Below are 11,665 nucleotides of genomic sequence, written 5' to 3' on the forward strand. Positions count from 1 at the left end.
ATCTTTGATTATAATTGGACATCAAACACAGTCTTTTATATGTAATACAGAGCTTAAAATTAAATATTATGCCACTTTTACGAAGTCCACAGAAAATTTCTGGAATATCACTTTATTATAAAAGTTCATCTGTCAAAAAAACGTAAATCCCAGCAAAGGAGCTTGCTTGGAAATATTTTTTTGGTAAATAGCAAACACAATAAACTTTATAGGATACAAGTAAAAGCATACATGAGAAAAATAATTGACACAGTGAAAGAAAAAGTGTTGTACCAGTGTGTAGCACCACTAGGGAAGATAGTGCAAGTCAACTAATTCACTTGTTACGGTGAACATAAAGAAAGTGCATGATATTTACTATTTACATATTGAAGGCAATTTGTTGAAATACTTCAATATTAAAACTGGATTGAAAGGCTTACACACAGTTGCATTTTAGTGCAATTAAGAGCATTTTCTGCACATGTAAAAATACGCAACATTCCATGTATTTAAAAGCCCAATGTTTTTCAAATATTAGGCCTGATGTGGAAGCTTTGAGAGGTAGTTTTACACAAATGATACTGGCCCAATAAATTTTTTTTGCCCCAAATCCAATCAATTGCTAATGGTTTAACATTCTACACAGTCTTAACTATTTGGAGCACTATTCTCTGGAACTGTGTGTGGTAGATCCCTTCCATTCGATAACACAGCAACTTCATTTTGTAACTGATTTGAGTTGTTGCTTGTGTTTAGAATGTTTGAAAAGCTTCCAGATGAATTATTTGTCCCATTGTCATCACCAATATAGGAGTTGTTTTGAATGGCAGCAGCACACAGACTATTTGTGCTAGAGGTCGTATTGTAAGCAGGGGCTTTGTTTCCTTTCAACAATGCGTGTTTTGGAACATTTTTGTCTACAATTTCACTCACTGCTTTTACAGCAGAATGACTAAGGGAGTTGGAATTGGCAGCTTCATTTACTGCAGTGCTGTCAACATTATCATTGCAGATTGGGCCACTTTCCATGCTCGGTGTAGGGGCTGATTCACGACTTGCCTTCTTTCCTTCTGACTTGGACATGGTTCTCTTTATGTACTCGTATGTTGTGATGTTGCGATGTACTGAATTACAAAAATATGTGTTTGGTTTATGTGTATTAATATGTACACAATTATTAGCTATTGTATTATCACCATCACCATTGTTAATTACTGTAATGTTGCACACTAACACAAGCCACATAAAATATCCAGGAAATTTTGGCACTCCAACTAACAGTCTGTCAAAAACCTAACTGATAAATATTTAACGACAAATGTTGAGTCTCATGCTTACCTAGCACCATGTGAAAGGAAAATAATTGCAAAAGTAGTATGATGGATAGAACTAAAACCACTATTTTTATTGCAATTAACACCTCAAACGCAATCTGTGTTGCATTGTTGCTTGAACTGCTGCTCCACCAAACCTCTACAACATAATAAAAGCAAAATTTTGTCGTGTTTAGATTAAATATGTCATTCATAAGGTGTTTCTGCAGTTACATAATTTTAAATTGATATTATTGTTTTATTTCGCCAACACTTATTTGAGGTATATGCAGCATGACATGTGTTTGCATACCAGGGTTTAGCCAATGGAATCCTTGGACGGCATTTACAAATACAAGCAGGGAAATAACCAACATTCCAACTGCATCCAAAAGTGCAGTTAACACAGTGAGCAAAAACACTCTGTAAACAAAACAGAATTTCAACTATGATGCAATTAATAAAACAAATATACTTGAGTTATTCATCATAGTGCTGAATCAGCTTGGCATGCATGTCAAAAATATGTGCAGTGCATAGGTTTAGCTAGTCATATGATGGCACAAAAACTAAAGAAATTATAATTTTAGGAATAGCAGAACTATCAACTTTTGACTACTATAACAAGGTCCAAATTATTGTTATTGATCCACCCACTTGTAATTTTTTTCACCAATGCAATTATTTAGCCATTTGCAATGATGGTCAAACACTGCAACACATTTGTTGCAGGCACTACAATGCTTGCTTTTCAGGCCTCTGTAAAACATGAAATAATACAGTATCTACAAAAATTAGAACTCATATTATGATCACAAATTTCATTACATACACAGGAACTTGACAAATGTGGCAATAACTGTTCTCTATTACATGTTGGTGAACAGATCGGTCAAATTTGGCCATAGGGGTATTTGTGCTTTTGATTCTTTCCCTAGCATTGTCATCAGCTGGATCTATTGCAGTTGCAATAACAAGTAAGGTTATATGAACAATATAACCGATTCCCATACACTGCAAATAAACATACCACAAACAATAATTAATTAAATCCTAAGCACACATGATACAGTCTAGTAATAAAAATATGTCAAATACAACACCATTACGCCTTAAACCTCTAAATACTCTTTAGTAATAGTGTCAAACATATCTCACTGTGAGAGTTGGTGCCCATGAACTAATGGGTAAAGCAATAATTTCCACACCAAAAGTCATCACTCCAGTAAGTAGGATTACTACCCAGGCAAATATCTATGCAAAATATTTGTTACATTTACCCGCTTACCAAAAACTCTCAACATTTTCATACCTGCATTGCATTGAGTGGTACATGCCATCCATTAATTCTCGGCACATCTTCAGCTGTTCGATCCCTTGTAACTCTACTCTTGTAATGACACATGTGGGTTAGGGCTACACTGTTCTTTTCCAAGACACAACTAGCACATGATTTACTTAAAACCCCACTATAACTGTGCCTTTATTAAAGAAAAGCGACAACAATATAAATTAAACCACAATGTAAAGTGGTTTTTATTATAAAAACATCTTCCTTACAAATCTTTGAGTAGTAGCATGTCAATCATTTTTAAAAGTTGCAAGTTATAGAGTGATTGTTTGTGCAACATAATCAACAGAAATGGTATGCATTTGACTTTATTCGTAGCAAAATATATAATAAAAATAGGGGGGTGGCAACTAACATATGCCGAAAAACAAGGACACCCAGCCACATTATAAGGATAATTCTAAGAAATACAGATAGTATGAAAACCCTGAGTATAGGTCAGCCAGATAATCTGTATAATAAAAATTAGCTATTGCATTAAAGCAGTTAAGTTTCATGCAATGGCAAGATTAGCAGGATCAAAGCTAGCGTACCGATTACCAAGCAAGGACCTGTGCAGTGGGGCGTTTCTGTCAATCATGCCCTTGAATGAAACCATAGAATACTAAAACATGGAATGGAAACTCTTTTCGTCACGCATGAGTAACACTTTACGCAAAATGAAAAATGCATTGGGTTAAATGCGATTTTGGCGTTTTTCGACGGAGAAAAACTCTAAGTTAATGTAACCACAGGAATTTATTTAAATGTAATTTAAGTAGTTTCATCCTTAATCTTTTAAAATATGTGGATGATTTTAATTATGACGCGCCATAATGCACTTTTTGACCGTGTGTTACAAGTCACCTTACAGACTAAAAAATTGTTAATACGTCTTCGCGTCAACCTCAAAGATGACGTAAGACATGTAATTACGTCATACAAGTGATGACGTAATGTTTTAGATTTGCATATCTGCCTAAAAAGCAATCATGGGATTCAGAAACCTAATATATGAACAAAACAGTCTGACTCAGAGGCCACATTTTTGCAGTCATTATTTCAAAATGTTTCATAACTCCTCTTTTTGTAAAGACATATGTTGGACAGATAGTGCATTACTACATGAAGTAGTTTTTGGCCCAAAATGTGAGATTGTAGCCTTTGTAAACCAGATAACATGGGGCCAAATTTTGCTTTTTAATTTTAAAGATTGTATTTACTTGTTTAACCATACTTAAATCTGGCCGTTTTTCATCTTTTCTGCAAATAATATTAAATATTAAATAAATAGTGGTAACTATCTAAAAAATATTGACATAATCAAATAAATTCTTGTGTCATTTTTAATATTCCATTGGTTTTGAGCAATTCATGCCACATATGAGCCCGATCCTCTGTGAATATTAATGAACCTGCTTTTGTTATACTAGTAATCTACTTTATACATTTTTCCCACACATCACTGAGTTTTCTATTTGATTTCATTGTAAATATATGGTTGTATATTGGCATTTTTGTCCGAAAGTCTGACGTTAAGTGTTGATTAGTACAATATCCCTGAGAAGAAAACAAATCAAATTTGATGGAAATTATTTTTGTCAAACTATTGCACACATAACAGAAGTATATTTTTTTACTCTTATCATAACATTTGGTTGAATGCTCATGACACAGTTGAAAATATGTATGTTTTGTTAAACTAAACATAATTGCCTTTTGTTTCAGCCAAATTGGACCTTTATATATTAAAAATAACCTTTTTCACTAGTCATTTTTTTTCTTCGCAGATTAGTTTTAAGTAAAACACAACAGAATTTGATTTAGATATGTATTAAAATGCTTCTGAGGAGACATGTCATGTTGAAGAAAAAGATGAAAGTTTTCAGAATTTGCTCGTATGCAAACACTTATATACAAATTTAAGTTGGTTTATATTGGAAGTATTCCCACTGCCCTTGAGTATTTGCAAGCAATCAACATATATTTTGTCAAGGCTTAACTTTTTCAAACCCATATTATGCACAAAAATGTTGTTTTGTGTTGGACTTTACTGGCAAAATTTGCACTCAGCAGTATGAACATGGTGTTGGCGAGGTTTTTCCTGATTTTAATAATTTGGGTTATTATAATATCTTCCTCTCCATCTTCATCAAGATACAGAAATCGTAGAAAAAAGCAGCAATACTATCGTTTGTCATCTGTTTGTCAAATGCCCTGTTTTTGCAAAATAAATATTCCCAAACAACCGCATTACTGTGTGCAGAGATACTGTCCTAGAAAAAAATATAATAAGCAAGTAGTTGATTTTACATAACAAGCATAGTAGTTGATAACATTACTCGATTTAGCCTCCCACTGCTTGCAAACAGCAAAAGCGCGCAATTATTTGTTCATATTTTGACCCAAAAGGTAGTAGACAGCAAATCGCCGTAAAAAATGATGCGACACGATTTATTCAAAATCATCCACATATTTCAAAAGACGAGGGACCAAACTTCTTGTTTTTTTAAAAAAGTTTTAAATTTTGTTCTATTTAATGGGTTTTTAAGCCCCTTAAAAAACACCAAAATCGCATTTAACCCAATGCATTTTTCATTTCGCGTAAAGTGTTACTCATGCGTGACGGCGCACTTTCAGCGGAGTTTCCATTCCATGTTTTAGTATTCTATGATGAAACATTACTGTGTTGCCTGATTTATAGTGATAGAGATCCCCTGCATATATACCAGATTGAAAAGTTTATATTATGCGTGGAGGATTTTGTTTTGGCGACCATTAATTGCGCAGACGATTGCAACGTTTTTTCGTGTGTTTATGCATTAGCTAGATATATATACGAAGGTTGTCTGACAAGTTGTGCATCAATGTACATTGGCCACAAACGAAACTGCTGTTGCTTAGTTGGAAGAGCATTGGGCCTGGTTAGGGACGCGTCAGGAAAAACTGACTGATCCAGCTAGGCTGCGAAGCCTGTATACCCTTTGCATTAACATGCAAAAAACATTCCAACTATCAATCTCCGAAAAAATCCTTCGTGCAAGTAACAAACTTTCCAAACTGGTAGGTCAGCTCAGCGCTAAATAACTTCAGTAAATCTACATATTTGCAACAAATGTAAACTCAAGAACATTTAAAATACAACAAAAAGTGCAATAAACACGATTTTTTTATTTAAAAGCATGACCAATCAGTAAAAAATTAATGAAAGTGTAGCTTGAAAATACTCATTCAAATTTGTTTGATGAAGAAATAAACTTTCATCACAATAACCTAACCCAGAGTGAAAAGTTTGCAATGTTTCAATTGCATTGATTGTGCAGACTAGCCAATGTTTTTCGTGTACGTATTAGTTGTAAATTGGAATCACTATCTCAGCCAGAGCCAAGTAATGCATGACATCACAACAAAAATTAATGAAGTCACTGAAAAAGCTTACGCACTTTCGAAAAAAAAGAAAATCCTGACCTTCGACATTCATACAAATCCCACGGGCCACGACGTGCGTGAAGTGTTCGGTTTCAAATGTACGCAAACATTCTATATTAAATAAAAGACAAAACGTTCAACATACAAACAAACAAACTGGTTGCTAACATTTACAGTCGTTCCGCACGAACGAACAAGGTTAGCAAAACAAAAGAGGAAAGAGAAATTACGGAATAATTTGAAAATGATATCCTGCTTCACCATAGTATTCTATGGCTTCACAATACAATTCACGGAGCAAAACAAAAACAAATGCATTGAAGGTGAAGAATGAAGGCACAGTTAACGCTTTAAAAAATATAAAAATCTCTAAGTCAAAGATAATATTAAAACAAAAGTTAAAAAAAAACACGAAGAATAAATAATACAGTCCAGATCCATGGTTTTGGATTGGTTTGGTAATATCATACTATGGTAATATTGCGCTAGTTTTAAAATATTTTTTTCAAAATTAGACGGATAATGGAAAGGCACATACGCGTGCAATTCATGTTGGTAGTCCCAAATTTAGTTTAATTGAAGCCTTTGTTACAATAAAATAAGCCATATTGAGAACTATAGGCTACGTAAAATTGGCAAGGCAGAAGTTAGTTTAATATTCTTTGATGAACCAAAACAACCCTTAGCCCGGATCCACACATCCACACTGCGGGCGTACGCTCGGGACGTTGAAACAAACAAAGAATCCGCCGGCGCAAAGCGTGAGTGTGGACCCGGCCTTCTAGTGCAGGGCTTCTTTTATTGTTTTGTTCTGCGACCCAAGTTTTGTAAGGGGAATTTATGTGCAACGTAAATGTTAGGACGTTGTGGAATTTCACAATGGCAAATTATACAATAATTCAAGTGTTTTACATACGAGCAACAGTATGGTTTTCTGTGGATCGACGGTTTATCCAATCCGTTGCTGAAGTTTAAATTGAACGAACATGAATGTATTGTAAATAACCCTAAGAGTCTCAGAGATATTTAACAGTGTCTCGATGGCCTGAGGGCGAATTGAGCCTCTTCGATTATTAAACCTGCTTCTGCCCCGTCCTATAAAGCACCCAGAACTAGGATATCTTCCCGAATAATTGTATTCATTTCTGTTATCTGGGAGTCACTGGTTCACACGTTCTGGTGCTCACTAGCGGAAGGAGTTGATCCTTCTTGTATTATCTGGGACGCATTGAAATGGTTAGTGTAATACAAGAGTTTATGTCCTGTGAGAACATGGTAAACAGGATATTGAATGACTCGCTTTACCCGAGAACATTCGATGGGTTTATCATATGGATCGCATTATGGGATTTGGCAAAACTTGTGCAATGCTGCACACGAAACATTACGAAATACAAGCACTGATTTCTGTTACAGTATCAATATCTCCTTTTAAGGCGATGTGCTGTTTATTGGTGTGATAAATAAATGCAAAAAAGTAAATTAACAATTGTACAAACTGCTTTGATTGGTAGACAAAGTTATTCCAAAAAGAATAGGACACGTATTAGCAGATATTGGTTAGTGTTTTTCCAATGTGCAGTTGAGTGAGAAAATGTCTGATGATGATACAATTACAAATTTGGGGAGTATTTTTTATGATAGGAGATTGAATGTACTAAATTACGACTGATATTTTACTTTTATTGAATCTGCTACATGACTTGATAACAAAAAGTTCCAGCTCGATAATAATACATTGCGTCAAGCTTCGAAAAAAAAGTAGAGGATGTCTTCTTTTTTGTATGCAAGATTAATTACTCAGTGCTGTCGGAAGCAATTTGCAAAAACATATCGCCTGTTGTGGGTGTTTATAATCTATGGTGGGCATGGGGTTATAGATAAGGCGTGGTTGCTATAAGGATAAATCTTTATTATGGATAAAAGCATGGAGAAGTACATTTTGAAGATCTGGGTATGCGACATCACAATGAGTGTTTTTTGTTCTTAACTTAAAACAATCGATTGTTGTTGTTCACGTTTTTGCAGACCAACGAACGCTACCATGATAGCGGCACCAATTCCAGAGTAGAAGTTAAAATTACAGGAGAAAACGGACACGAAACGAAATGGACGAAGCTAAACTATTTATTGGAAAACGATTTCGAACCAGGATCGAAGAGAGAGTATTCGCTTGAGCATGCTGTTGGAGCTCCGAGCAATCTTGCCTTTCGTGAGTTTTTAAACTGAGGCTTATTTACATTTTTTTATACGATGTTTCCTTTAAAACAAATTAATAGGTTTGGTTGGAATCAGCAGTAGAAAAAATTGGATGCTAAAGCGGGTGACTGTCAAATACAGAGGGGAAAAGCACTACTTTCCCGTGTATCGATGGGTGGAAAACGACGTGGTTTGGGTTGCACACGGAAAGGGCAAGTTGATAAAGTTTTCTGATGTTTAATATTATCGCTGCAATATGCTTAAATAACACTGACGTTCACTAATTTCAGCCCAGCTGCCCCAGAGCATCAAACATGAATACGTCAAAGTTCAAAGAGCGGAGGAAATTCGTCAAAATAAATCAAAGCTATTGTGGAATGAAAAACCGGCTCATCCAACAAATATAGGATGGGGTATAAATCGATATCTCCACACACCAAAGGGAAAAGACCTTCCACTTGTTTATTCAAAAACAAGAGGTCAAAAAAAAAATTTTGAAAGTGGAACTCTGGAGGGAGCATTGTCAGTCGGGATGAGTTTGTTTAAAAGTAAGACCAAAAGTTTCCTTTTTGCACATGTGCCACATGTTTGATCAATCCATGCGGCAATAAATGTAGTTATTTGGGACCATATGTGTTTTCAATTTGTGCTTTGTTTGAAGGTGGTGGAGTTATCAACAACTTGGATGACTACAAAGAACTTTACAAAGGAGCAGATTTCAAAGACCCTCCTTTTATAGAAGAGTAAGTCTTGATTGATAATGGAATACATTCTAAACGTACCGCACATTACATTATGAAATAAATCCCAATTCGTTTTATTAATTCCCATGCCTTGACTAGCTGGAAAAGAGATGAGGAATTTGGTAGACAAGTGCTCACTGGAATATCACCACTCGCCTTCGAACGATGTAAAGAATTGCCCAAAGATTGTAACATTAATCAAAATCATGTAGATAATTTGCTTGAGTCGGGAAAAACCTTGCATTCAGAAATGCAGGTTTGTAATAGTGTCACATATAAAAAAAAAAGTCATTTCTTTTATTTGTTGCACTTATTTTTCAGGAAGGAAAACTGTACATAGCGAATTACAGCTTCGTTGCCAACATTAAGAAAAACAGAATTCCTCTTAAAGCCAGAACTTTCGATTGCTCAAGTTGCATTGGACTTTTTTACGCCACTTTAGGCGAATTTGTTCCGATAGCAATTCAATTGATTCCTGGCGATGCTGAATCTGTGTTTACACCCACAGACGAGCCATACGATTGGCTTCTTGCGAAATTATATTTTCGAGTAACTTCCGCCAGCGTTCATCAGGTATCTAACAATATATAATTTGCATCCCAATGCAATATGTATTTAATAAAAACGTAAGTTTATAACTGTTTTTCGAATTAGTGGTTGTTTCACTTCCTTCATACCCATGGCTTATCGGAAACTTTCTCTGTGGCGACATTTCGATGTTTTCCGCACTGTCATCCAGTATTTAAACTTCTGAAACCACACCTTACTTCAGTGATCGCCATTAATAAGTCAGCTCGAGAGGCTTTGCTGCCGCCTGGATCACTGGCTAATCAAGCTATTGCTCTAAGTAAGCAAAAATAATTTGTCAAATCGCGAATTTAAATAAAAGGAAATCATTTTTCTATTGCCGACACAAAAGCAATCTGTAAAAAAAATATTAAAAACATACTTCAAATTCTCAGGTGCTTTGGAGACCACTCGATATTGCTTTAAATCGTTCGATCTGTCGCAAATGGATGTGCCGCACAATTTGGAAGTTCGCGGTAAATCAGGCTTTGTTCACATTTACTTGGTTATCTGCATAATTGTTTTTTTATGCTTTAGGCGTGGACGACGCCAAACTGTTGCCCAATTACCATTATCGCGATGACAGCTTGGAAGTATGGGGTGCAGTCAAGTCATACGTTACAAACGTAATCGACTATTTCTACAAAAGTGATAAGGTAATACCCGCATACAGAATTTCACGAAATTTAAAAGAAAACTGATAATAGGACATACAAGATGATTTTGAACTGCAAGGTTGGTCGTATGAACTAGCCCACGATGGTTTTGGTTGGCAAGATGGAAACACAAGAGGAATGCCTGATAAGATAAACACAAGAGACGAATTGGTGAGAAAACACCCTTGTGCTCTGATTATTACCAAAGAAAAAGTAAATTATAAAACAACGTTTAATTGGAAGAAAATGATTCACTATCCCAGCCATTTTACGACCTACTGCATAGTTATAAGCTGCATATGTTTTCTTGTAAGCTTACATTAGACCTTAACACTAAAAGTATCATAAATAAACTACATTAGGAAGAAGATGCAAAATAGGTTGTGATAAATATAAAATCCCTCACACGGTGATAAATTACAGGTTCGAATTTGCACAATTATTATATTTGTAAGCACCGCTCAACACGCTGCGGTGAACTTTGGCCAAATGGAGACACATCAATTCGTGCCCAACGCACCAACGTGTATGAGACTTCCTTCTCATAAAAAAGGCGAGGTTCGTTAATTATTTTCATCTCAATTAATTTCAATACAAGACACTTCCTTTATGCTCACTCGTGTCATGTGTTGAAGGGAAGCGAGAAGCGGATCATCGACTCCTTGCCTGGATCGATAATTGGCTCTGTCGCGATTGCAATCACGTACGCACTTTCAATATACCCAAAAGATGAGGTCAGTGGTTATTCCCTGCGATATATTTTGTGTATTTTTGTCGGTTAGATTTTGTGACACAGTCGAACTCAGAACATGTTAGATATATATCGGTCTATCATTAACTCTGCCACGGCTACATATTTTTATCAAATAAGCAACAACATAACATAAATAAATATTATTAGAACTTTAAGGGCAGTGTATTGTTTTTTATTTTGATGTTGGAGTATTCCCTGAAGTAATTTTTTGTTCAATTTTAGACATTTCTCGGTGACTTCTCGGAAAAAGTTTTTATTGAAACGGAAATAATACAAATCCAGAAAGACTTCAAGGCTGCTCTAATCCAACTCAGTCGAAAGTTCAATGCACGAAACAATTCAATCAAATATCCATACTGGTATTTGTTGCCAGAAAAAATCCCAGCAGACATTAATATCTAATATTCCAAGAAGTAATCAGTTCAAAGAAATATACGCGCTCTATATACGCAGACCTAACTGAGACCACAATGTATCGAATTGTACAAACGAAAATGCACTTTGTATATGGACTTTTTTCCCTTACTATACTGTATAACTATATAAGGCTATGGTGTTGTTTTCATTGAAAGTGCACAATCAAAATTGTTTAACTTGTTACAGCATGGCCAATTTAAAAATAAAATGTCATTCACATTGTCTCAGGCCAGTATTATTGCCTTTATATCAAGGAAGAATCTGGAGCCTATATT

At 35.2% G+C, this 11,665-nt stretch overlaps 2 protein-coding genes across 2 annotated transcripts; one reads left to right on the forward strand and one right to left on the reverse strand.

Moving 5' to 3' along the window:
• Positions 1-105: 105 nt before the first annotated feature.
• On the reverse strand, positions 106-2,773 carry LOC145894895 (palmitoyltransferase ZDHHC11-like). Its single transcript, XM_082983564.1, has 7 exons — positions 2,608-2,773; positions 2,454-2,549; positions 2,128-2,309; positions 1,953-2,054; positions 1,609-1,718; positions 1,321-1,455; positions 106-1,106 (listed from the first exon to the last, which is right to left on the reverse strand). Exons 1-7 carry the CDS (start codon positions 2,698-2,700, stop codon positions 631-633), a joined length of 1,194 nt encoding a protein of 397 aa, XP_082839690.1. The 5' UTR covers positions 2,701-2,773; the 3' UTR covers positions 106-630.
• Positions 2,774-7,924: 5,151 nt separating this feature from the next.
• LOC145895047 (allene oxide synthase-lipoxygenase protein-like) lies at positions 7,925-11,571 on the forward strand. The gene is made up of 14 exons (XM_082983793.1): positions 7,925-8,008; positions 8,083-8,266; positions 8,334-8,465; positions 8,544-8,801; positions 8,915-8,996; positions 9,096-9,252; positions 9,318-9,569; positions 9,651-9,843; positions 9,959-10,039; positions 10,101-10,219; positions 10,271-10,390; positions 10,643-10,777; positions 10,855-10,953; positions 11,196-11,571. Exons 1-14 carry the CDS (start codon positions 7,970-7,972, stop codon positions 11,373-11,375), a joined length of 2,031 nt encoding a protein of 676 aa, XP_082839919.1. The 5' UTR covers positions 7,925-7,969; the 3' UTR covers positions 11,376-11,571.
• The last annotated feature ends 94 nt before the right edge of the window (positions 11,572-11,665 follow it).

Source organism: Ascidia mentula, chromosome 3 (genome assembly GCF_947561715.1).
Source record: "Ascidia mentula chromosome 3, kaAscMent1.1, whole genome shotgun sequence".
Lineage (NCBI taxonomy): Eukaryota > Metazoa > Chordata > Ascidiacea > Phlebobranchia > Ascidiidae > Ascidia > Ascidia mentula.